The sequence below is a fragment of the Pundamilia nyererei genome, unplaced genomic scaffold (assembly GCF_000239375.1).
Source record: "Pundamilia nyererei isolate P.nyererei 1_Seehausen unplaced genomic scaffold, PunNye1.0 scaffold00197, whole genome shotgun sequence".
NCBI classification, from domain to species: Eukaryota; Metazoa; Chordata; class Actinopteri; order Cichliformes; family Cichlidae; genus Pundamilia; species Pundamilia nyererei.
The window spans coordinates 382,969-405,197 of NW_005187598.1; the positions used below are offsets into that span (position 1 = coordinate 382,969).

A 22,229-nucleotide genomic window follows, 5' to 3' on the forward strand; every position below is an offset into this window, starting at 1 on the left:
TGACTTCATAACTTGAGAGATATCAGCCGATGGTCATACGCAGGATGAACTTTTACTGTAATGCTGGCATCGAACTGATGATGGCTGAGAGGCTCCGCCTCTTGAGCAGCAGCCCTTAACGTATGATTAAATCTGAAACGCTGTCGGTCAGTAAGACGACAGAAGTTCGACCTTCTGTTTGGAAACGATGTCGTTTGTCCCTGTGGCACGTTGTCTATCCTTTTGTGTGTCTGTTATTTATTCCTGCGGTCTTACTATGTATATTTTATTCCCGCACAGCTGCGGTGGAGCACCCACAATTATACATGCCAATGACAATAAAGGGCTATGCTGTTCCACTTCATCAAAGACAATAGAAATGAATGATAGAAGCCTGTCAGTGAAACACCATATGTTGAACTTTTATTTCATATTGTACATCAATACATCAGTGCAAAAGCAGCTAAACAAAGAGTGAAAAAACCTCAAAGTGAGAAGAAAGGATATTGTTGTAGATAAAGACAACCCACACACACACAAACTGAGTGACGTATCCACTACAGTCTCTTCCTCAGACGCAGAGGAGACTGCACATTCCACTGCCTCGGTCCAGGAGCCCTGAACAAACAACAGAGCTGCGTTTAAACAGTTGACACGTCCCGTGCATAGATCACTGTAGTGTAATAGCAGCACAACAATGTGACAAAGCTAGCAGGCCTACAAACACCACACAGCAAACAAACCCAACAATGTGTGGCTCAGGTCTTCTGGAGTTTGCTGCCATGTTTCTGTAACTCTGTTCTTAGTAATCAGGTGTGGTCGTTTCCACAGTAATAACTAGTAACTTTGTTACTGCCTCGCTCCTGTCTTCACTGCTGTCCCAGTGTGATGCTGGATTGTGTATGTGTGTGTGTTTGTCATGGTCATTAAGTGTAGTGCTCAGGCACTAAACCAGTTAATGCAGAACCAGCACTGAGTTAAACTAACACCAAGGAAAGAGAAGTGCACTCACTGGGCTTCACTCGATCGCACATGAAGCACGCTGCCCTCTTCACCTGCCGACACACAGTGATTGTTATAAACAAGCTGAAGATAGTTTTCATTCACTACACAAAAAGCAGAGCGAACGTTGGCACCGTCAGCGCCTGGTCAGAAACCTACTTGTTCCCTGCTCACTGAGGATTGCGCTGAGTCCTTCATCAAAGGTCAAGTTGATTTTGACACCTAGTGGACAAACAGAGATGGGTCAGTCGAGGGTTTGTGGATTACATCATCAGTGAGATTATAACCAACAGAGTATGGTACCATAATGTAGTAAAGTACGGTGCAGAGTTTGGAGAGTGGAGCCACTCTGCTTCAGGTCCTCGCTGAGCTCACAGCAGATACAAAGCTAACGACTGCACATCATATATTTATTGGTGAGAGGTCTGACACATGCTTATGCTTTTCTTTGTACAGCACGTCTCATTCACCCAACCGTACCGACACGTTACATGTGCATGCACGGACCCGAGTGCAGACTTTTTAACGTGTTCTGATCATTACTGCCCGCTCTGGTCCAATCCCGCACTATTTGTGTCCACCCCTGCCCATAGCTGCAGACACATTAATGATACTCTGCACGATGATGCACATTGAATGTGACATTTCTATAGAACAGCAGCAGAATAAATAAAAGCAAAACCAGCAAAGATCTCTCAGCTTTGAATCGTTAGTCAGTAAACTGAGGTTACAAACTAACCCGTCAGGCTCCGCCTCCCATTGCTGTGGACAGTTCTTATGAATCATAACTTGCATCCACTATTGTTCTTTTAAAACAGCAAGAGTATACTTAAGCTAATTTTGCCATTTAAATCTGTAATGTGTTTTCCTTTTGGAGAAGTCGTCATTAGTTTGGTCCTGCGCAACAAAATCATAAAGCCAAACGTCGCTGCAGCTGTTCCACAGATTTCCTGCTTGGTGAAGGAGAATTACTCTTCTGTCTGTGAAGAACAGCAGGTGTGCTTCCTGCTGTCAACACAAAGTTCAGCTCTTTACCTTCTGTGTTTAGAGGGATTTTAAATACCCAAATATCTCACTTTCCATTTTTTGTACTCTCCAACCTTCATTTTGGGACCTGCGTCTGTTTTAGCTGCCAGAGGCAACCTGGAACTTCTCTCTTACCCTTTGGTGTGCTGATGGCTCTGTCGCTGGCAGCTCCTTTAGCCATCACTAAAAAAGTCAAATGAAAACACCGTCACAATGGATCTCACACACAAAACTTGTGGGAATGCAGAGTGAGGATCTAACACTGCGTGCAAACAAGAATCAGACAGTAAGACCTGCTCACTGAGGTTACAACGACACAGTGAGCTACAAACATGTTTTACATGCTGTTGATGCATCGCTGGCCTCATTATGAAAGGACATTTATGGTTATGCCTGGACTCAGTCCCGTAACATATTTGTCCATCCGGGCCGTCCCTGACAGTAGCCTCTGTTACAGAACAAACCACCCTGAGGCTAAACTAATGTGTGGAGCAGCGAACTTCAAAGATGAAAAGACTACATGGGCTACTTTGTGCATACATTTGACAATTACTGCACCTGAACTCTTGGACTGAAATGCTGCTGCTGCCTTGTTTCAATAGAGTCACACTTCACGGTGAGATCAGTGAAAACGATGAAAACTGCCCTTCATTTACTGTTATAATAGAAGAATGTACAGTTCTGATGTTTGCAAGCTTCAAGCACTGATGAAAGCTTCTTCACATGTTTCCTTGACATGTGTCGCTTTCCTTGAGTTCCTCTCCACTTGGCAGACATTCAGCATAAATGACATTTGTTCAAAGCAGTGAACTGAACAGTACCTGTTCCTTCCAGAGCGATTGATTTAGACTGGACATCGTCCTGCCTCCTGGGTCCACGCACACTGACAGACACACACAGGAAGTTAAGCCGTAGCTTCACACTGTACTGAATTAAACCAGCTAAAGTTTACATCTGCTCACAAATATGAACTCGTGGATGTGGCCGGGTCATTTCCAGCACTTCTTCTTTTCTGTGTCTAAGACTAAATGTGAACCAAAGGCTCGGTCTGCCGGTGATTACTGGTCATATGAAGGAGCCCAAACAGCGATCTCAGATATGAATCAGACTCTACAGTAGAGTGTAAGTGCCTCACACTGCTGGAAGCCTACCGGTCAGTGAGTGCCAGTCTAGCAGTCTGGAGGTTTGGACGAGGTGGCTGCGGTGTGGCAAAGGTACACGGCAGCAGGGCCGTGGATCTGACAGGAGAGCGCTGGGCTGAACCCTGGGGAGGAACAACGATCATTCAGATAATAAATAGCTCAGCCCATCAGATGAGAAGAAGAACGTTCGTTTAGAGAAAATATTTCAAGGAACTTGTACAAAAGTGTGAGGACTGTGTTTCATTGTAACACAATCCCCGCGTCCTGTTCTTAGTGAGACCTTTCTGGAGTCACTTGCTGCTCCAGCAAACATGAACGTTAGCCTGCTGTTATTGGAGATTGGTCAAATCCACACTACCTGGATTATATTCATACTCAGTATGCAGAGATTAGCAGGCATACATTCAGTCTACAGAGGATGATCCACGGTGGCGTACAACCACGGGCTCCCCCTGTCTGCAGCTCAGCACCGACTCCTTTTCCCCAGAAGAACGTCCAGCATGTAGCAGCAGATTACTTAAACTCTATATTCATCTTTACAGACTGTCTGTTTCTGCTTATTTAGAAGAGCAAATGTCCCCTTAATTTATTAAAAACAAGCGCGCTCAGACGTCTGTAAACCCCACACAGGCAGCGTGATCTGAGCCTGTCAGACGATTGGAGCACAGCTGCAGGTTTTGGAAGCGAGCGAGAGGACGTTACCTGCAGTTTAGCACATTTGTATGCACAGAAAGTCTTTTGACAGTGAAATCAGTGGGTTCATAGTGCTTTGCACTGTGCTCTTACCTGGGCCTTTTTGCCATCTCCTGCCAGGCTGTCGTTGTCCAGCTGGTCCACTGTCGCTCTCTCCTTTTCTGCTATTTTCAGAGCAAAGTCCATTTCAGCTGCCAGCTGCTCGTCTCCAGAAAGAATCTCCTTCACCTCATTACGGTAGTCCTGCATAGTCACCTGATGTCAGACACACAGAGGTTAATGCGGTTCCCTTCGCTACAATATTTTCTCTCTTAGTAGAAACAGAAGCACAAACTGTTCTGCTGATGCTTTGCAGCTAACAGTGCTGTAAAGCTGTGGATTTTCCATAGTTCATGCAGATCATCAGTGAATATGATCATGCATGCTGGACTTACCTGCAGGTAGCCCACGAGATCTCTGAGAACAGGAGAGCGCTTCTGCTCCAGCAGCTTCTTCAGGCTAATGATGAGAGGAACAGTGTTCTCTATGAAGGCCTTCTTCCTAACCTGCGGATCAAAAGTGCAGATTACCTTCAATCGATCTCAAATATTTCATCTGCTGAAATATAAAAACGTTAAAAGTTACATTTTGAGCGTCTTAGCCTGATGCATCTCTGAGGATGAAGACCTCTATACTTCAGCGCTCAGATGGATATAAACAGCATTTTGCTCATTTGGTTCATAATCAGAGTCATCAGATTCAGAATCAACTTCGCGACAGCCTTCATCTTCAAATACAAATATTTTAAATAGTTCAGAGGTCAGTTTGCCCCGCAACGCAACAGGAAGGTTAGAGTTGTTCTTTGTTGTAGCCAAGAGCACCATTTCTGTAGACTACTGACAGAAATCAGAAGAAAGCTGTTCAGGCTGTGCTGGCAAAACAAACAAGCTTCATGTGTTTGAATCTAAACTTAAGGTTTAACTACTCGATGTTTGGTTTTGTGCTGTTGAAACAGATGATTCCTCCTCAGCAGAGTACGTGTCCTCACAGGGACTTCTGAGCCAAATAAACTAAACAGTCAGCATCATTCTAGATGTAAATGACCTCCAACCTCTGGTAGACGCACAAAACACCACCAGTTTTTCTAAACGCTGCTTAGGGGAGCTACTGCTTGTGGTTACAGCATCCACACCACAGGTGGGGATGTCCTTACAGTCCAGGCCTAGCCGACCATTTGAAGTGGCAAACAACAGTGTTTGTGTGAATGTGGCATGTTGAGTACAGAGTAGAAAAGCGCTCTATAACAATCAGTCCATTTACCAAAACCACTTTATAGTCACTGCATTGGTTATTGCATGCAGGACAGATGCCATCACCACAAGCTCACGAGCATTAACACTGGTGCTTTGAGCCACGGCAGACTCGCTGCAGTCTTCTCTAGAAGAAACGCATGCATGCAGGAAGCAGCTGCTGCTGTCGGCTCGCTGGCATCCTGTAACCTGGGAATCTTTGAGCTCCGGTACTTTCAGATACAGAGCTCCTGTGTGGATGAATTCAAACTGGCTCTGCTGAGAACACCAGGTTACAAAATTGAGTAACACACTGGTAATGGGCGGTGCTAGGCATCGCTCGAAGTGTGTGTCATTTTATGGAAAGCCTAGTTTAGTGTCCTACAGTTGTATAGGTCACATAACACGTGTTATCTAACAGCTGTTTGTGTCGTTGATCACGTGGTCTCCTGTGACTAAACAGCTGGTGACAGGAAGACTTGTTGAGCAGAACCAGGATGAAGGAGGCAAACCAACTGCCTCAGTAAGCTGAGATGAGGAGGAACAAAGGAACCAAATGCATTTTAAATGTAGAGAACTCGTCACCTGTGACACCACTTTCTTCTGTGCAGCCTGCAGAACGGCTTTGGCCATGGTGGCCATGTTCTCCTCCTCTGCTTCCTCCCCTGCAGCAGCGCCTGCTGAACTACATATGGTCTGCAGCTTAAACTCTTTAAGGCTCAAGATGTTGAAAGTCTCTGACAAAATGTTAGCGCCATCTGCATCCAGGGGCAGCTCTTCATCAGCAAAGCACGCTGATGTAGGAGGAGGTGAGAATATAAAAAGACAAAGGTTCTGGTTAATAGTGCTTCAACAACAGGCCCAACTCTGAAAAGAAAAACCTAAAGCTTTACTTCTAAGTTTACCTAAAATGGTCTGGTTGATCTTGTTGGTGATGTTGAAGCGCTGAGCGTCTGTAAAGTGCTCCAACAGGAAGCAGTAGATTCGAAAGCGTTTCTCACGGTACTGTTCTCCTTTTAGGGAGAAGTGAGCGCGTTCTCTGCGTGGATGTTCAAAGAAAAGGAATAAACTCAACAAACATGTCGTGACGTGAGGAAACAGCGAGGAGAAATCAAGCTGAGCGGGGTCATACCTCTCGCTTTGGGAGGATTTGTTGTAGGACTTGTGTTTTGTGTAGGAGTTGAAATGGAAGATGCACTCAATGAAGTGCTGGCTGAACATTTCTGGGTTCTTCTTCAGCAGCAGGTGGAGCAGGCAGTATTCAGTGAGACTAAAAGGAGGTAAAACATACTTGTGAAAGCAGCTTTACGGACACCAACACTCAAATACGGACTATAGTGAGGAAAACAAACGCTCCTCGTGCTTCAGACACACAAGCCACAGCCTGAAAGCTGCTCCTACGCACGAATCAACCGGACTTCCTATTAACGTGTTTGCTGAGTGCGTAATCTGTCGTGAATGCCAGTCGGGGATTCAACAATGAATGGATTTGCGGTTGCATACCCCACTTTCACGTCCTGTCCGTGTATGCACAGCATGAATTACCTGACGATGGCAGGGACCGGGTCAACGAGAGCCACCATGAAGTCAAAGAAGAGGGAGCCCTTCCATTTCACAAATTCTTCCTAAAACGTAGTCATGAGAAAAGCAAAAAGAGGTGGCGCTGAAGTCCATCCATGTTTAACATGTCAAAGTAACGTCACATCTGTCATTTGCTTCATTTTCCATTACATAATCCTGAAACGGGCATCATCTGACCATTGCTATGAAGAGCACTGCTTACAGAAGTATGGTGACATGAAAGACAGCAGCTCACCTGCAGCAGGTTGGTCAGCATGATGAGAGTCTGCTCTCTGATGACGGCGTCTTTGTCTCGCAGACAAGCAGAGATGTTGGGAATGTAGTGATCCACCATGTTGGTATATCGCACGCACAGATCACACATTATCACAACCACGTTGCTGCGTACTGAAACCTCTGTGCCAACCTCCAACTCCCTGGCAAACACGGGCAGGTACTTTTGGGCCAGTTCTTCACTCTGCAGGGCCAATTTACCTGAAGCACAGTCACAAACAAACACTTAGGCTCATGGCTCGGAGTGAAGAGTCAGAGCTAAACTTGGAGGACGCACACGCCTCACCTAAAGTGATGACTCCATGGGCTCTTACTCTGGTAGGCAGCCAGTTTGCTTTGAACTGGGAAAGAGGCAGTGAAGCTGGCAGCTCAGTCTGGCACTCTGTCAAAGATGGAATAAGACAAACAGGTTAGCAGAGCCTTCTAACCTGGCCGTGCCCTGGACAGCACAAGACTTCGTGGTACTTTGAAGAAGATGTGACAGCTCCTGAAACCTCACTTGATTTCCAACGGTGGCACATTCAAAATGTCACCTGACACCAGCAGCTGTGCTGTTGTCTCTGGAGACGTTCACTCACACACAGTATGCATTTTAGCATCAGTCTTTCCTACCTGCCAGCTTCTCAGAATGTGTTGTGAGCACAGATTCCACTAGCAGCACTGTCCTCTTGTTAACTTTGGCAGGACACTGAAGTGATGCCACACCCAGAGTGTGGAGATGTTTCACCTGAAAGACAAAACGTTCCCCGTCCATCAGAGCCACAAGCGCTGCACGGCTGATCACATGTTGGTTTTCAGACGTGCGCCGTGGCGTTTTCATCATCGGATTTTTGTTCTTCCTGAATGAAGTTTTGATAAAACTGTCATCACACCACAAACATTAAAGAACAGGCTGGACCTGTTTCATGCCTCGCAGTTCTTCATCTCACGTTTTCTTAAGCGTGAGGATTACTGAACAATTCCTGCCTTGTACAGTTCACCCCAAAACCCAAAGGCTTCATTCCTTGCAGAGTTTTAATAGCTATAGAACTACGCAGTGATCTAATTAGTGATTCGATTATCCTGCAGGCCCACCAGCTCCATGAGGCGTTGCAGGAATAGGGTGCAATGTGTGTTAGGCGGCAGCCAAGGGTGCAGGATCCCTGGCTAGGCTGCCAATTCGGTCATGGAACATCGGCTCCTTCCTCATGGGAGAGGTTGAGCGATACCAGCTATATCTACCTGGTCTCATCTTAACCCACGGCTCGGGCTCTGGAGCCAGCCTCAGAGAGGGGCTGGACTCTGTCCCAGTTTGGAGTTGGCGAGTGTGAGAGGTGCTGGGCTGCAGTGGGTATCCATGAGTGAGAACCCAGTCTGCCAGACGGGGTGGTGGTTCTCATCTTTGAGAAAGAGGACCAGAGGATGTGCTCCAACTACAGGGGAATCCCGCTCCTCAGCTTCCCTGGACAGGTATGCACCCTGCTGCTGTGGATCAGCTCCTGTACAGAGGGAGAGCTTGGTCTGCATTACGGGCAATAAGTTCGACTCTTCCAGTGGGTGGTGGACTCCAGAGCTGCCCTTTGTCACCGTTCCTTTCAGAACTTTTACTTGACAGAGTATCTGTGCGCAGCCAAGTGGTGGAAGGTTTCTCCCTCATGTCTGCTTTTTGTGAATGACGTGGTCCACCCCACCAGGTGGGGACCTCCAGCTCGCACTTGAGCCGTTCACGGCTGAGTATCAAGTGGTGGATGCTAAAATGAGCACCTCCGAGGATGGAGTGCCCACTCTGGGTCAGGGACAAGTTGCTACCCCATGTAGAGGAGTTCATGTATCTCGGATCTTGTTCCACTGAGGGATGAGGGGCTCAGCAGCTGCAGTGATGCAGGCGTTCTGTCTGTCATGGGAAAGAGACAGCTGAGCATAAAAGCAGAGCTGTTAGTTTACCGGTCGATCTACGTCCCTACCCTCACCTATGGCCACGAGCTGTGGGTAGTGACTGAAAGAACAGGATTGTGGGTACAAGTGTCAGAAATGAGCTTTGTCTGAAGGGTGACTGCTCCCTTAGAGATAGGGTGAGAAGTTCAGCCATCCAAGAGAGGCTCAGGGTGTACAACGCCTTCGCATTGAAAGCATCCAGGTCAAGTGGTTAAGGTATCTGAGTAGGATCCTCCTGGGCGACTTCTGGGTGAGCTGTTCTGGGCAGGAGGCGGCCCCGGGGTAAACCCAGGGGCCAGCCCAGAGATCATCTTTTGCAGCTGACCTAGCTATTCCCCGAGGCGAGCTAGAAGAGGCTGGCTGAGGAGAGCGAGGCTTGGGTTTCTATCACTAGGCTGCTGCTTTGTAAATAAGTGTTAAGAGATCAATTGTTCTTGTCTAGCTGTCATTTCAGAGAGAACAGCACAAGATACTGAGGGTTGCAGGTGTGTCAACACCACTGAACACAAGTTCAAAGTGAACGTTTAAGGACATTTCTGGAGTAACGAGGACAAGTCTGCTAAGAGTTTATTCTCACCATCAGCTCCTCGTCGAGGTTCTGAGCTCCATTGTCAGTTAGGATTATGCTGGCCAAATATGACTCGCAGGCAGACACCAACTCCCCACAGCGCTGGTTCAGGAAAGCCTGACAAAAACACAAGACACACTCACAGTGGGCGTCAGTCATATCGGATTCAAACTTTGAGCAGGAGTTTGGCACTGCCTGCTTCCTGCTGCAACTTCCAAGGTTAACTGTTCTTGTGTTTGATCGTCATCCAAACAGGATGGAGACCAACAACTGTTTCTGTTACTGAAAACAGGATTTCAATGCTGTCATAAAGTACGTCAGCCTCTGAAGTATCGATGTCTCTAACCTGAGTCTGCTTGATGTCGTCACTGCAGCCAAACTGATAAAGAGTCTGAACAGCAGAGCTGATCACCTCCAAAGGCAAAGTGAAAGTCTTCAACCAAGACATCAGATCAGCTGCAGAGAGACGGTGAGAGAGACCGAGTCACATCATTTCTCTCAGGAATCCCCCGCCATCTGTCCCCTTGCTCAACCTACCGACGACCCTTTCCTTTGTGTCTTCATTTAAATGCACGGCAATGTCTCCCATCACACACAGGATGTGACAGCATGTTGTTGCGTTTACATCCTTTGATCTAAGAGGAGACAATCAAATCATTAATACATTTATCTGCAAATAGCAAAGCAGTGATCGCTAAAAACATTAACATTAAGAGACTGACTTGTTGTTAGTGAGAAGTGATTTATGACCATTTACACTTGGTGTCACCCTCGACCATTTTACAGGGTGTGTTTGGGGATTTGTTAACCCTCTGCAGAGTCTAGCCTCTGTGTCAACTTGTGTCAAAAGTGCAAAAGCATTATTATTTTTATTGTGTTGATAGGCCAAACCTCAGATAAATAATGATACATACTGTCATCGGGTTTGGTGCAGGAAGAAACAGTTAAAAAAGATCTCCTAAGAAGTAGTTTACTTCAAGTACAAGAAAAACCAAGACAAAAACATGTCAGAGAGAAATCCACCACGTCAGAAATGATACGGCAGCACATGGTGTCTGGTTGCTGAGGGGGAGGCAAAGATTGAGCGAGTGATGGTGGTGAAAGAGTTTTGTGTTACACAAGAAGATGTGAACACAGCACAGATTCCTGTTTCCCGCGCCTGCTGACAGTGGCCACAGCCACTCTCCAAAACATCAACTCTTTGCTGTCCAAACCTTAAACCAACCACAATAACATCACATCTCCCAGAGAGGGGAAAGGTGAGTGTTCCTTCTGCGTCACACGTCACCCCCTCCTTACAACGGGATACATTTGTTTGTATGCGCACAAAGCCTATCATGCATCAGTCTACCCCCGTGTACAGTGTTGCTCTTCACCTTCTTTGTTTCGTTTCCAAAAAAGCCCACAATACACAGCAGGGCTGCAGGTTCTTTTATTAAATGGTGGAACTGAGTTTGCATCCAGAAGGTGGAGCGAGAACAAAACAAAAACAAAGAAAGGTTTGCAGATTTCACCATTTTCCACCAAATTACAGGCCAGATTATAAAGGGCTCATTTTATTTCACATAAACGTGGCAGACTGATTTGGACTTGCCCACCTGACCATCTTGTCCCAGGCGTCCAGAATCTTGCCATGAGGCAGTCTGGAGGATGAAGAAACAACCTTGGAGAGCAGCAGCCAGGCTCCGGCAGCATGATCAGCCTCAGTATGTGAGATCAGGTTGGAGACAAATAACGGGGTGAACTTCTTCTGTTTGGACCAGATGGTGAAGGCCTTGCTAAAGTAACGACTGGAGACCGGGTACAAACACATTCAGTATTTAACATTAAACATGTTGTTTCGTACGAGACAAACGCTGGGCTGGCTTCACCTGAGCTTCTGGCACTGGTGACACAGTAGGCCCAGCAGCTCCCACATCAGCCTCTGACTGGCATCCAGGTGGCAGCCAGCAGAGTACGGTTTGACCTGACTGAGCAGCACCTGGTCCAGCGCCTCCAGGGCCTTGTCTTGCACCGAGGTCTCAGAGTCCGCCACAGCTGGCACCACCCCCTGCAGCCACGCCTTTTGCACCACACTGCACTCTGGTTTAACCTGGCAGAGAGACGTTAGGGTTAGATCTCGCCCACGGTCACTTCAGTGACCGTCCCATCAGCATGTGGCTCCACTCACACTGAGCAGGTCCCCCACACACTGCAGGGCCTTCTTTTTCACAGACACAGCTGGGTCTCTGCAGCGCTCTGACAAAGTCTGAAGAGTCTCCCAACTCATGGGGATCACGTCGTGTTTCAGGAGACCCAGCAGGGCCTGTGCAGGAAGAGCACACAAGTCAGCCTGGGAACATGCAGATATTCAACCCGGACCCCACAAGAAATGACTTCAATCTAAATCGTGGCTGCTGCTGGTTAAGTTCAGCTCCAGGTACCTGCAACGCTGCTTTCCTCACATTAGTCTTTGAATCCTTCACACGCCGCAGGAGGAGGGCCAAATTCTCTTTTGCTGCATCAAATACAGAAACTATGTGATTCACTGACCTCCAGGGTCCAGACCATGAAAAACACATGAGTGAAAACAAACACGTGACAAAAGTGCTTTAAATGTGTGTTAGCCTTGTGACAACCTGGCAACCTTGTCCAGGGTATACCCGCCGCTCGCACCGTCACGTACACGATAAGATATTAAAGCTATTCAATAATAGAAAAGGATAGACTGATGGAAGCTCTCACCATAACACGCAGCGCTGTCAGTGCTGCTCAGCTCCACAGTCCTGAATGGAAGAGTGCGGTAGGTTTTCAGAGTGTGCTGGGTACTGAGAGTCCCTGAAACAGTCATATCAACACAGTAAGAGTTATGTCAGTGAAACAGAAAATAGTGCCGTCTTTACCAGGGCTCAGGCGAACACCACCTGAGATGCAGTAACATCCTTTATTTTTGCACTTTCCTGTTGTGCTAGCTGCGTGCAGGTCGGAGATGTTTATGCTGGAACCTTTGTTTTCTTTACAGAAGGAGAGAAATAAGCCCTGCAGTCACAGCTCTCTTCAGGTCCAGTCGGCTTTAGGGCTGGACTTTGACTGGAGCACCGCAACAGCCTGATGCTTTAATGAGAAAACAGGTCCTTCTGGCAGGAACCAACTTCTCTGCATTAATGTGATAAATTCTCAAAATCGCTCCTCGCACCCGGGTTAAGAGCTTACGTGTTGTTTCTGGCAGCTCCTTACACTTTGAAACACACTAATAATATCGTGTATATATAAGTAGTCAGCTATGCCCATCTCTCACAGCTCACAGTGTGAAGAAACCCTGAATTGGATAAGTGGAAAGAGATGGATGAACTATGACCTCTAAGATGTAGCTCACGTGGTTTCTGCTCATGTTCTGACCTCAGGGTGAACAGAAGCGTAGGTTTGCACGCACTGCTTCTGCATGTTGTTTCAGTGTTTACTGATCTCAGGCTGGATTCAAACTGAAGTTTAGAACTGATAAAAGCTTATACTGTCTCCTAGCCATGGCGGTATACACCGCGTCATTATGACACTCTTAGAAATTAGCTGGAAAACGGCCTCAATGTACAGGCTGCCTGATCCATATCAAAATGACACTTTAAAACTGTTGTGCTGCCGGCACTACATTCCTCAGGTGTGTGTACGTAGCCCACCTGCTACTGCTATTATTAGAGTCTTTAGATAAGCTATCAGCTATGGGAATTGTCATAATGGATCTCTGTCAAAGTGGGGTCAGAGCGCGACACTGAAGGTCACTTTCTTCATGTCTTGTGGTCCTGTGACAAAGTTTCCGCCTTTTCCCAGGATATGTAATACCTGTGAGATTCACAGAGAGCCAGACTGGCCTTTGTTTTTTAACCTGGAACAGGAAATATAACAAAAACAAACTTTACCTTCTGTGATTTCACCTTCCAGCACCGTCTGGGTTCCAGCTTAACCGAGCAGAGAGGAAACACAACAACTTTAATGATTTCGTTTGAAGGCCTGTGTCTTTACTGTGCTCCTGTGTGTGAGGGTGTCTCACTGGCAGAGAAGAGGTTGTGGATGGCTCTGGTGGCATTGAGAGAAGGCAGCTCCAGGCACTGAGCCAGGCAGTTCAGAGCATGGCCCTGGACAGTGGGAGATTCATCCATCCGTCGAGCAAAGAGCAGGTTCTGGATAAGGGAGCTGTGCATCAGGAAACAACCAAGGTCCGGATCTCGACACTCCTCCGGTCTTCTCTCTGGCTGCTCCAGCAAAACCATCACCACATCCACAGAGAACAGCCGGTGCACCATCTGTAGAGGCCATCGCAGTCAGTACCACTGACAGAAGGTGATGAAGCTCACTGACATTTAGCTAAGTTCAAACATGCACCGAGTATCACACAGGAGGGTGGACACACTCTTTTTAAAGTGGCTTAAAACAGGCTCTCTGAGTTTTATCCTGATCTTTGAACGTGTGCTGCAACTTCAGCGAAGTCGCAGAAATTTATGGAGACACTAAACATTTGTCTGTGACACTGAAATCATTTGAGCAGCTGTTTGACTTAAGCTGAAGATCATTGATGAGACAGAAACCTGCAGCGGCTACGCCAGTGTCAGGAAGTGAAAGCATTTCTCAGACAGTTAAAGTAAAACCTTACCTTTGAGCTTCTGGAGAAGTTACACAGCCACTTAATGAAGCAAGCATAGTCTTCACTTGCCATCTGAGACGTCAGCATACCCACAGCCTGAGCTCCATGGCTTCGATACTCATTCTTTTCAACCATCTGTGTATCAGCACAACACAAACATGAATGATAACAATGCAACTTTGTTGTCACGTTGTACATTTTAAGCTGCAGAAAGTTTCTGAACGTTTGCAGAAAGTGAATTTATGCCGAGTGTTTGCTGGAGAATTCACCTGGAAGCAGATGTGCTGGAGGAGGATTTGCAGGAAAGGCAGTGCCAGCTGCTTCAGCTCGTCCACAAGATGACTGCAAATAGAAATATAGAAATCTTTCACACATCTGCTCTCCAAGGTTCAGAAACATCCCTGAACAGTCACGATCCCAGACATCTTCAAGTGACACATTAGCGCCGGTCCTTACAGCTGCAGGAAGTAGAGGAGAGACTAGGATGCTCTGTGTGTGTGCACATACTGAAACTGATGCCTCTAACAATGTGAACAATCAGTATTTCTACCAATGGTCAGATATGAACAGGTCTAAATGTTTTTGGGGCGACCGTGGTTCAGGGAGTTAGGAAGCTCATCTGTAACCGGAAGGTCACCGGTTCGATCCCCTGCTCGCTCTGTCCTGGTCGTTGTGTCCTTGGGCAGCTGTGGCTACAACTGTGGCTGCCTGCACCAGTGTGTGAATGTGGGAGTGAAGGAAAAGTGGAAGTGAAGCGCTTTGGGTGCCTGGAAAAGCGCTTTATAAATGCAATCCATTATTATTATTATCATTATTATTATTATTATTATTAGGATAATGACACCTTTAAAAATCATTAAATTAAGTAGGGACTGAAGTGCAGACTTTCACCTTTAATTTAACAAACGTAACTTAATTGTTTAAGTTATACAGTCGCCACTTAAGGAGGCTCAAAAGTAATGAGACAACTGACTGACAAGCAGCTTCAAACCAGCCAGTCTGCTTCCTTGTTATTCCAGCTGCAGTCTTAAAAGGCTTCCACAGCTGTGGTTTGTTCCACATTAGCCTCATGTGTCTGAGGCGTGAGAAACAAAATAAATACAAGGTGCTGTGGACTCGTTCTGATAAATCGTGTTATGTCACAGCTAGCCCCTACAGACTTTGCATGTCTATATCACCTTCACGCACTGAGAACCAAAGCATACGTGGCTACGGGACAGTTTTTAGCACAAACTTGTAACTCATACGTTCAGATCAGGGTTGCATCACATTCACACCAAAAACAAACCACCCTCGAGTTTGTTTGAAACTGGGGGGAAATGAACCACAGCTGTGAAACACCTTAACACATCTCTGCAGAGCACCGTCCCCCTGCACCGTGTCTGCTCCCAAAGCATCAGAAAACAACCACCCAGCAAAAAAGGACAACATAGGATCATCACCAGCACCAAAACCCTCAAGAGTGAACCGTAGGTTATTATACATTGCGTGTGTCTATTTCCTGTTTGAAGTCCCTGTTAGTACATGAATTGATCAACAAATGTGCTCTGCCTCACAGAAACCTGCTTACAGCAGGATGATCATGTTACTTTAACGAATCAACACCTGACAATCAATTATATACACAGACAGCTTGAATTCATTTGAAAGCCTGATGCTTCGCCTCGTCCACCCCAGCTGCAAAACCAGTCCTGTTATCATCTATCGTCCACCTGGGCCTTACACAGAGTTTCTCTCTGATCTCTCAGACTTTTTATCTGATTTAGTTCTGAGCTCAGATAAAATAATTATTGTGGGTGATTTTAACATCCATGTAGATGCTAAAAATGGATTCAGGAAGTCCTAAAACTCCCTGAAAAGCCTTCAGCTGATCCAAAATGCTGCAGCAAGAGTCCTGACAGGGACTAGAAAGAGAGCAGATTTCTCCTGTTTTGGCTTCCTGTTAAATCCAGAATTGAATTCAAAATCCTGCTCCTCACATACAAGGTCTTAAATAATCAGGCCCCATCTTATCTCAATGACCTTGTAGTACCATATCACCCTATTAGAGCACTTGGCTCTCGCTCTGCAGGCCTACTTGTTGTTCCTAGAGTATTTAAAAGTAGAATGGGAGGCAGAGCCTTCAGTTTTCAGGCCCCTCTTCTGTGTTTGTATGAATGGGTGAATGTGGCATGTTGTATAGAGCGCTTTCAGTACTCGGGGAGAGTAGAAAAGCGCTTCTATAAGAATCAGTCCATTTAAGCTCTTTACCTTACAACATAAATAAACTAGAATTGAACTAAATTCTCTCTGGACACTTTCCAAAGACTGTGGTTCAGTTAACGGGCAACTCTAAACCAGCCACAGACGTGAATCTGTGAATCTGAGATAGACTGGTGACCTGACCCCGTCTCTCAGGGTGGGGGACTGAAGCCTAACCTGTCTGCCATAAGATGAGAGAGGCTCCCATAGATGGAAAAGGGGCTCCTTTAAAGACAAGCCTTCATTAACAAAACTATAGTCATCATCAAAAACTGAAACAGGTTTAAACCTTTTCTTTCCAACATCCACCACGATGAGATGTAGACAAGTAAAAAGCATCAGATCAATATTAAAACAAAACTATTTACCAGACAAACTGGATGGCCTGGTCACGAGTAGCGAGGACGGTCTGGCTCGGTACGAGGAGGGACGGCTTCCCAGTGTTGCCCTTTTTCATCATCAAAATCACGTAGAGGAGCTGGTGGAACACCCTCCTCAGGGACTGGATGGCACAACAGATAAACTCCATTAAAGAAGACATGATACGTTTGATGGTGGGAACGTAGCACATGGGTCTCATCCCTCAATAAATGCTGAAGTCACGTTATTTTGCAGCAGTCTGTGAGAGCATTTTAACATTTTCTCAGTTGAATTTTTCTCCGAATCGTGTCGCAGCTTGTTTGTTCTGTTGGCTTCATCGGGTGGTGTTCATTCCATCACATACTGTTTGCCCCTTTGGATCCCACTGGAACAGGAGGAAGACCGCATGATCCACCAACTGCACTGAAGACATGATCAACTTCCTCTCCACAGGTTTTAAGAAATCACATTCAAATTTAGTAATAGCTCGAGCTGATTTAATTTTGGGTCAAGGTCACACGAAAAGTGAAAACAAATAAAAACGTCATATTACCCGACATTTTAACCTTCATGTCGATATCCCAGGACTTGGGGTTGAATTGCATTTGACTATGACCTTCAATGTTAGCATCCAGGTCACAAAAATATTCTGCAAGCCATATCAAGTACAGTTTATCATATGAAAGGGCATGCAGAGAGCTGTATGAAGCAACTCCTCTTTCTATGCCTGTATGTCCTGTAGTTCAGCAAAAATCATCAGTATTTTTTGAAAATCTCACGTTTTCACAGCTTCTATATGTCAGAGACATTTAGGCTCTTTGAGAGACTAAAGAGTTGGTCCGGTGGAGTGAAACACTGCTTTCCACTCCTGAGTCTCCTGACGCTTTGCCAGAATTGCTTCAAGGAAGTCAGAAAGTCTTGTTCCATAGCCTGACTGCCTCCCACGCCCAAGTTTCTGCTTCAAGCACCAGCCAAGGTGCTTGCTGTTTGGCCTGCCCATACTCATCAGCTGCCTCCAAAGTCCCACAGGCTAACCAAGTCCAGTAGGACTCTTCAGCTTGGTAGCTACTTTGATTCAGGGATTATCGCCACGACGAGCACCAACTACCTCGCAGCTGCCTCAGCAATGGAGGTGCAGAACACGGTTCAGTTGTCCCCAGCCTCATTCAGAATGCTTCCAAAGTTGTGTCTGAGCATTCCCAGCACACCCTCGCCACACGTTTAGGTGCGAACACCACCCTGCTTCAGATCAGCCAGGCCTTGCTCCCAGGTCTCATGGTCACTGCTCACGTGAGCGTTGAAGCCCCCCCCTCAAATACCGCACTCACTAAACTTAAGAAGGCTAACTGATGTTCGGCGCATAAGTGCAAACAGTCAGGATCCATTCTCTGAACTGAAGAGGCAGGGAAGCAACCTAGTGGGGAAGCTAGTCCAAACCTTTGAATGCAGCCAGCCTGTGTCACCATAAAAACAATAATTCTACAGTGTTGTGACGACATCTGAGATAGTTTAGAAGTAGTGTACGGGATCTTACTTCTTTCTGGTCTCCATGTTTTGGCAAGCAAAGCAGCTGTAGGCCGTAGAAAGCCATCTCTGGAATGCTCCTTAGTTTGGTAACGTCTCTGTGCAGAAATTACACAACTATCACAGTTTGTTCTGATACATTTAAAAAAGACAAAATAAGCAAGAAAACTCACTGTTCAGCAGCAAAAGCTGGTTTGCCAGTGGTGGGTTCAAAGTAAAGCAGGTTACTGAAGATCTGGACAAAGAAAAGGATTCGCTGTGAAAACCTGCAGGTTCCACAGTGTGGAACGAACCAGGTGTGCAGATACAACCAGGTGGTACCTGCATACAGTGGATCATGGTCTGAGGACTGTCTTTTAGTGGGAATGTTTGCAGAAGTCTCAGTAAGCTTTGAACCAGGAGAGCTACAGCATCTCTGATCCTCATCAGCTCCTTTCCAGAAAGATGAACTTCCTCTTCCTCCTCATCCTCCTCCTCCATTTCCATCTGATAATAACACATAGGTCTGATCATAAATGTGTTCCACCAGAGAATACGTTTACTCACCTTCACACAACTTTAGCAACAAAAAGATCAGTACCGTTTATTGGTTTGTTTTTCTCTTCAGAAAGTTTTAAGAAAATGAAATGAGGAATAATTAATGAAAATTCCTTCTCGGTGTTGTATTAGCTCCCACATTAAGTCAATCGGACAGTCTGAACAAAAGAAATCCAACACTTAGCTGGACCTAGTTATGAAATGAGTGTCTCAAAGTCACTATTCAGCCATCACATTGCAATGATCCTTGGGAGTGTACCTCTGGACTGTCTTTCCTCTGTGGTCTGGAGCGTTTTCCCTCCGTCTGAGAACTCTTCAGGTCTTTTTTGCGTTTCTTTTCAGAATCCTGAGGCCAGCAGTGACGGGTCAGGTCCAAACATGTGTCCAACAAAACTTCATGAAAAACCTTGTTGGAAATGCTCCCTAGAAACAACAACAGAGAGAGCCAGACACACTCACACCGCTTACCCAAGCAAACATCTTTTATTGTCCACTTTTCCTAAGCTCGTGTGAATTGTAGCCTCAGTTTTTTATTCTTAGTCAACAAGAGCGACACCCATCGTTATCTGCTGCTGCTTTAGCACGTCAGCTTCAAGGTTCAACAGGTTGTGTTCAGAGAACTTCCACTTCCTGGATTTTATTTTGTCATTTTTGAACAACTTACACTTACAGTTCAGTTTTGAATATTACATAAAAAATAAACAACACAAAGTGTCTTTGAATGGCAGGTATGCAGAAACATGTGCATGTAGCACAGAGCCATGGCTCAGTGTCTAAACGAGTCTCACAGGCCTGAGTGTGTCCAGATAGCTTCCTAGAAATAAGTCACAGGATAGACAAACAGACACACACACTCCTTGAAAATTAAGACATCTATACCAACGTTAGAATTTACAGTCAATAAGCAGTGACAATCATCTCATCAACGTTAGTTCCACCTAGCTCCAAGAACCGAGACTTGTAGTTACTTCCATTTCAACTTTCCTTACCTGGAGTTCTCAGAAGTAATAGGTACACCGAGGCTGCACACAGGCTGTTCACCCTCTGGTGGCCACTGGCCACTTTAGACTTTCCTGCCAGGACAAAGAAGGACAGCACAGCCACCACAGACTTGACTGATATGCCACTCTCCCCCAGAACTGCCCAGACACTCTGCAATGCAAGATAGGAGACAGTCAGCTGACTGCTACCTTCAGATGGTGAAACAGACACCACAGACTACAGGAAGACTTTAGACTGAGCAACTGCAATTTGCTTACCTGTGAAGCTCCATCACTGCCTGCAGACTGATATTGATCAGCATGGGCCAGTAAACACTGGTACAGGGCTGTGAAAGACTTCTCTTGCCTGGCTGTAAGTTCCTCTTCTATAGTTTTATCCAGTGGCTTCCTTTCAGTAAACTCCACTTCCCACACCGCGTCCACCCAGGCTAGAAAAAGAAAGAATAATATTATCTCAAACATGTAAACAGAACTGAAATAACAAGAGAAAAAAACTTAAAAACATCAAGTTTTTGTGAAAATCTCTGTCAACACAATGTTTATGCTTGAAAAGGAGTAGATGAGTTTTTTTATTTTAAATGACATCATTTACATGTTTAACTACATACAAGTCTACACTCAGCTCATAAACCAAAACAACAACAAACTACACTTTACATAAACTAAGCACTCTGTGTAAACACCCACTAAATCTCTGAGCTTTGTAAAAATGATCTCTTATATCACAAAATCACTGACTTTCATTTACTGCTACTTTTAATACGTTTGCCTGTCAAATGTCAGACGAGCCGATGTTTTCTGTCTGCCATGAATCCACAGATATTAAGTTCATTACAACTGCTGGCTATAAAATGTGACGACAATCTGAATATTCAGCTGCTTTATTTAATGGCAGATAATCTACACTAATGTCGCTTCACGGTACATCTCTCGGCTCAATGACCCAGGAAACAGCTCCGTTAACAACCAGGTTTGACAGACCGCCGGGTGTTCAGTAACATTTCGATAACACACAAAAGAGTTTTACCTTCTGGGACATCGTTTAACCGAAGAAACTGCAACGCAGATATCAGATCCATCTTATTTTGGTTTGTCTTTTTCTTTCTCGTTTAATTCGCCCGCCCAAATATAAAAACTCCGGACATGCGCACTAAAGTCTTCGTTTTATTTCTTTTCCTGGTTATCAGCCTCAGTGTTCAATACTGCCACCTGCTGGGCTGGAATAGTTAGCTATTATTTTTTAATTTGCAAGAAAAGTTCAAACTGGTCGCAAAGTTTCAAACTAGTTTATTGGAACATAAACTAGTTCATAACAGTTTTAATATGACTAATACTAAAGTCATATAGATAGTTTCAACTGATAAATAATAATGTGCAAAGAAGGTATTTATAATACACACTATATTCCCAAAAGTATTCACTTTTCTGTCTTCACATGCATATAAACTTGAGTTATAGCCCATTCTTAATCCATAGGGTTTAATATGATGTCAACTAACCCTTTAACAACTCTTCAGCAAAGGCTTTCCACAAGGTTCAGAAGTGTGTTTGTGGGAATGTTTCACCATTGTTTATGGGCTCAAATTATGCTCATGAAAATTTTGTACTTGTAAATAAGATAAGATAAGATAACCTTTATTAGTCCCACACGTGGGAAATTTGTTTTGTCACAGCAGGAAGTGGACAGTGCAAAAGTTATGAGGCAAAAATTAGGATACAATAAGAATAAATACAGTACACAGCTGTACAGGATAGAATAAATAAAATACTATATACAGTGGAATAAAATAAAATAAATATACAATAAGATAAAAATAGAATACAAATACAAATGCTATATACAACTGAGTAAAAATACAACGATGACAGAAAAGATTATTGCACTTAGTGTTATTGCACATGTGTGGATGTGTGTGTTTGATCAGTTAAAGTCTTTATTATGGAGTCTGACAGCAGTGGGGAGGAAAGACCTGTGAAATCTCTCCGTCCCACACCGTGGGTGCCGCAGTCTCCCACTGAAGGAGCTGCTCAGTGCTGTCACAGTCTGCTGCATGGGGTGGGAGACGTTGTCCAACAGGGATGACAGCTTAGCCACCGTTCTCCTGTCACTCACCACCTCCACTGGGTCCAGAGGGCAGAACAGAGCTGGCCCTTCAAATCAAATGTGTACCGTATTTTCACGACCATAAGGCGCACTGTGCTAAAAGGCGCAGTCTCAGTTATGTGTGCCATTACTGTATTTAACACACACATAAGGCGCACTGGATCATAGGGCGCATACAAGTACCGTATGCGTATTTAAAAATAAAGCGGGAGCAAACCTGAGTTCGGTACCTTACTCACATTTCTATTACCGGTAATCGTCATCATCAACAACACACAAGCATACAAGTGTGCAGATGTACTCATTGTATTTTTATATCTTGTGAGGGCCAGAAAGTTGGATCAACTTTAATGTCAGAAATTGTGGACAAAAAGGTGAGAAGGATTCTCCTCCCTTCATGG

At 45.2% G+C, this 22,229-nt stretch overlaps 1 protein-coding gene across 1 annotated transcript; it reads right to left on the bottom strand.

The window, feature by feature from the left end:
• Positions 1–382: 382 nt before the first annotated feature.
• Positions 383–20,858, bottom strand: ncapd3 (non-SMC condensin II complex, subunit D3). The gene is made up of 35 exons (XM_005747426.1): positions 20,752–20,858; positions 19,983–20,152; positions 19,713–19,875; positions 18,983–19,146; positions 18,508–18,672; positions 18,360–18,421; positions 18,197–18,284; positions 16,671–16,804; positions 14,331–14,403; positions 14,071–14,196; positions 13,471–13,723; positions 13,340–13,378; positions 12,171–12,263; positions 11,870–11,943; positions 11,617–11,751; positions 11,318–11,538; positions 11,045–11,236; positions 9,984–10,081; positions 9,793–9,902; positions 9,456–9,563; positions 7,577–7,691; positions 7,251–7,346; positions 6,927–7,165; positions 6,656–6,735; positions 6,243–6,380; positions 6,016–6,149; positions 5,696–5,904; positions 4,277–4,387; positions 3,936–4,097; positions 3,159–3,271; positions 2,829–2,890; positions 2,143–2,190; positions 1,141–1,203; positions 992–1,034; positions 383–597 (listed from the first exon to the last, which is right to left on the bottom strand). Exons 1-35 carry the CDS (start codon positions 20,801–20,803, stop codon positions 537–539), a joined length of 4,194 nt encoding a protein of 1,397 aa, XP_005747483.1. The 5' UTR covers positions 20,804–20,858; the 3' UTR covers positions 383–536.
• Between the last annotated feature and the right edge of the window lie 1,371 nt (positions 20,859–22,229).

Bases quoted from the DNA above. Each gene is read 5' to 3' on its own strand.
- ncapd3 (XM_005747426.1), bottom strand. From the start codon at position 20,803: ATGGATCTGATATCTGCGTTGCAGTTTCTTCGGTTAAACGATGTCCCA. The intron at 9,903-9,983 runs GTAGGTTGAGCA...GTCTCTCTGCAG, and splicing joins CACAAAGGAAAGGGTCGTCG to CTGATCTGATGTCTTGGTTG. The intron at 1,204-2,142 runs GTAAGAGAGAAG...TTTGTCCACTAG, and splicing joins AGCCATCAGCACACCAAAGG to GTGTCAAAATCAACTTGACC.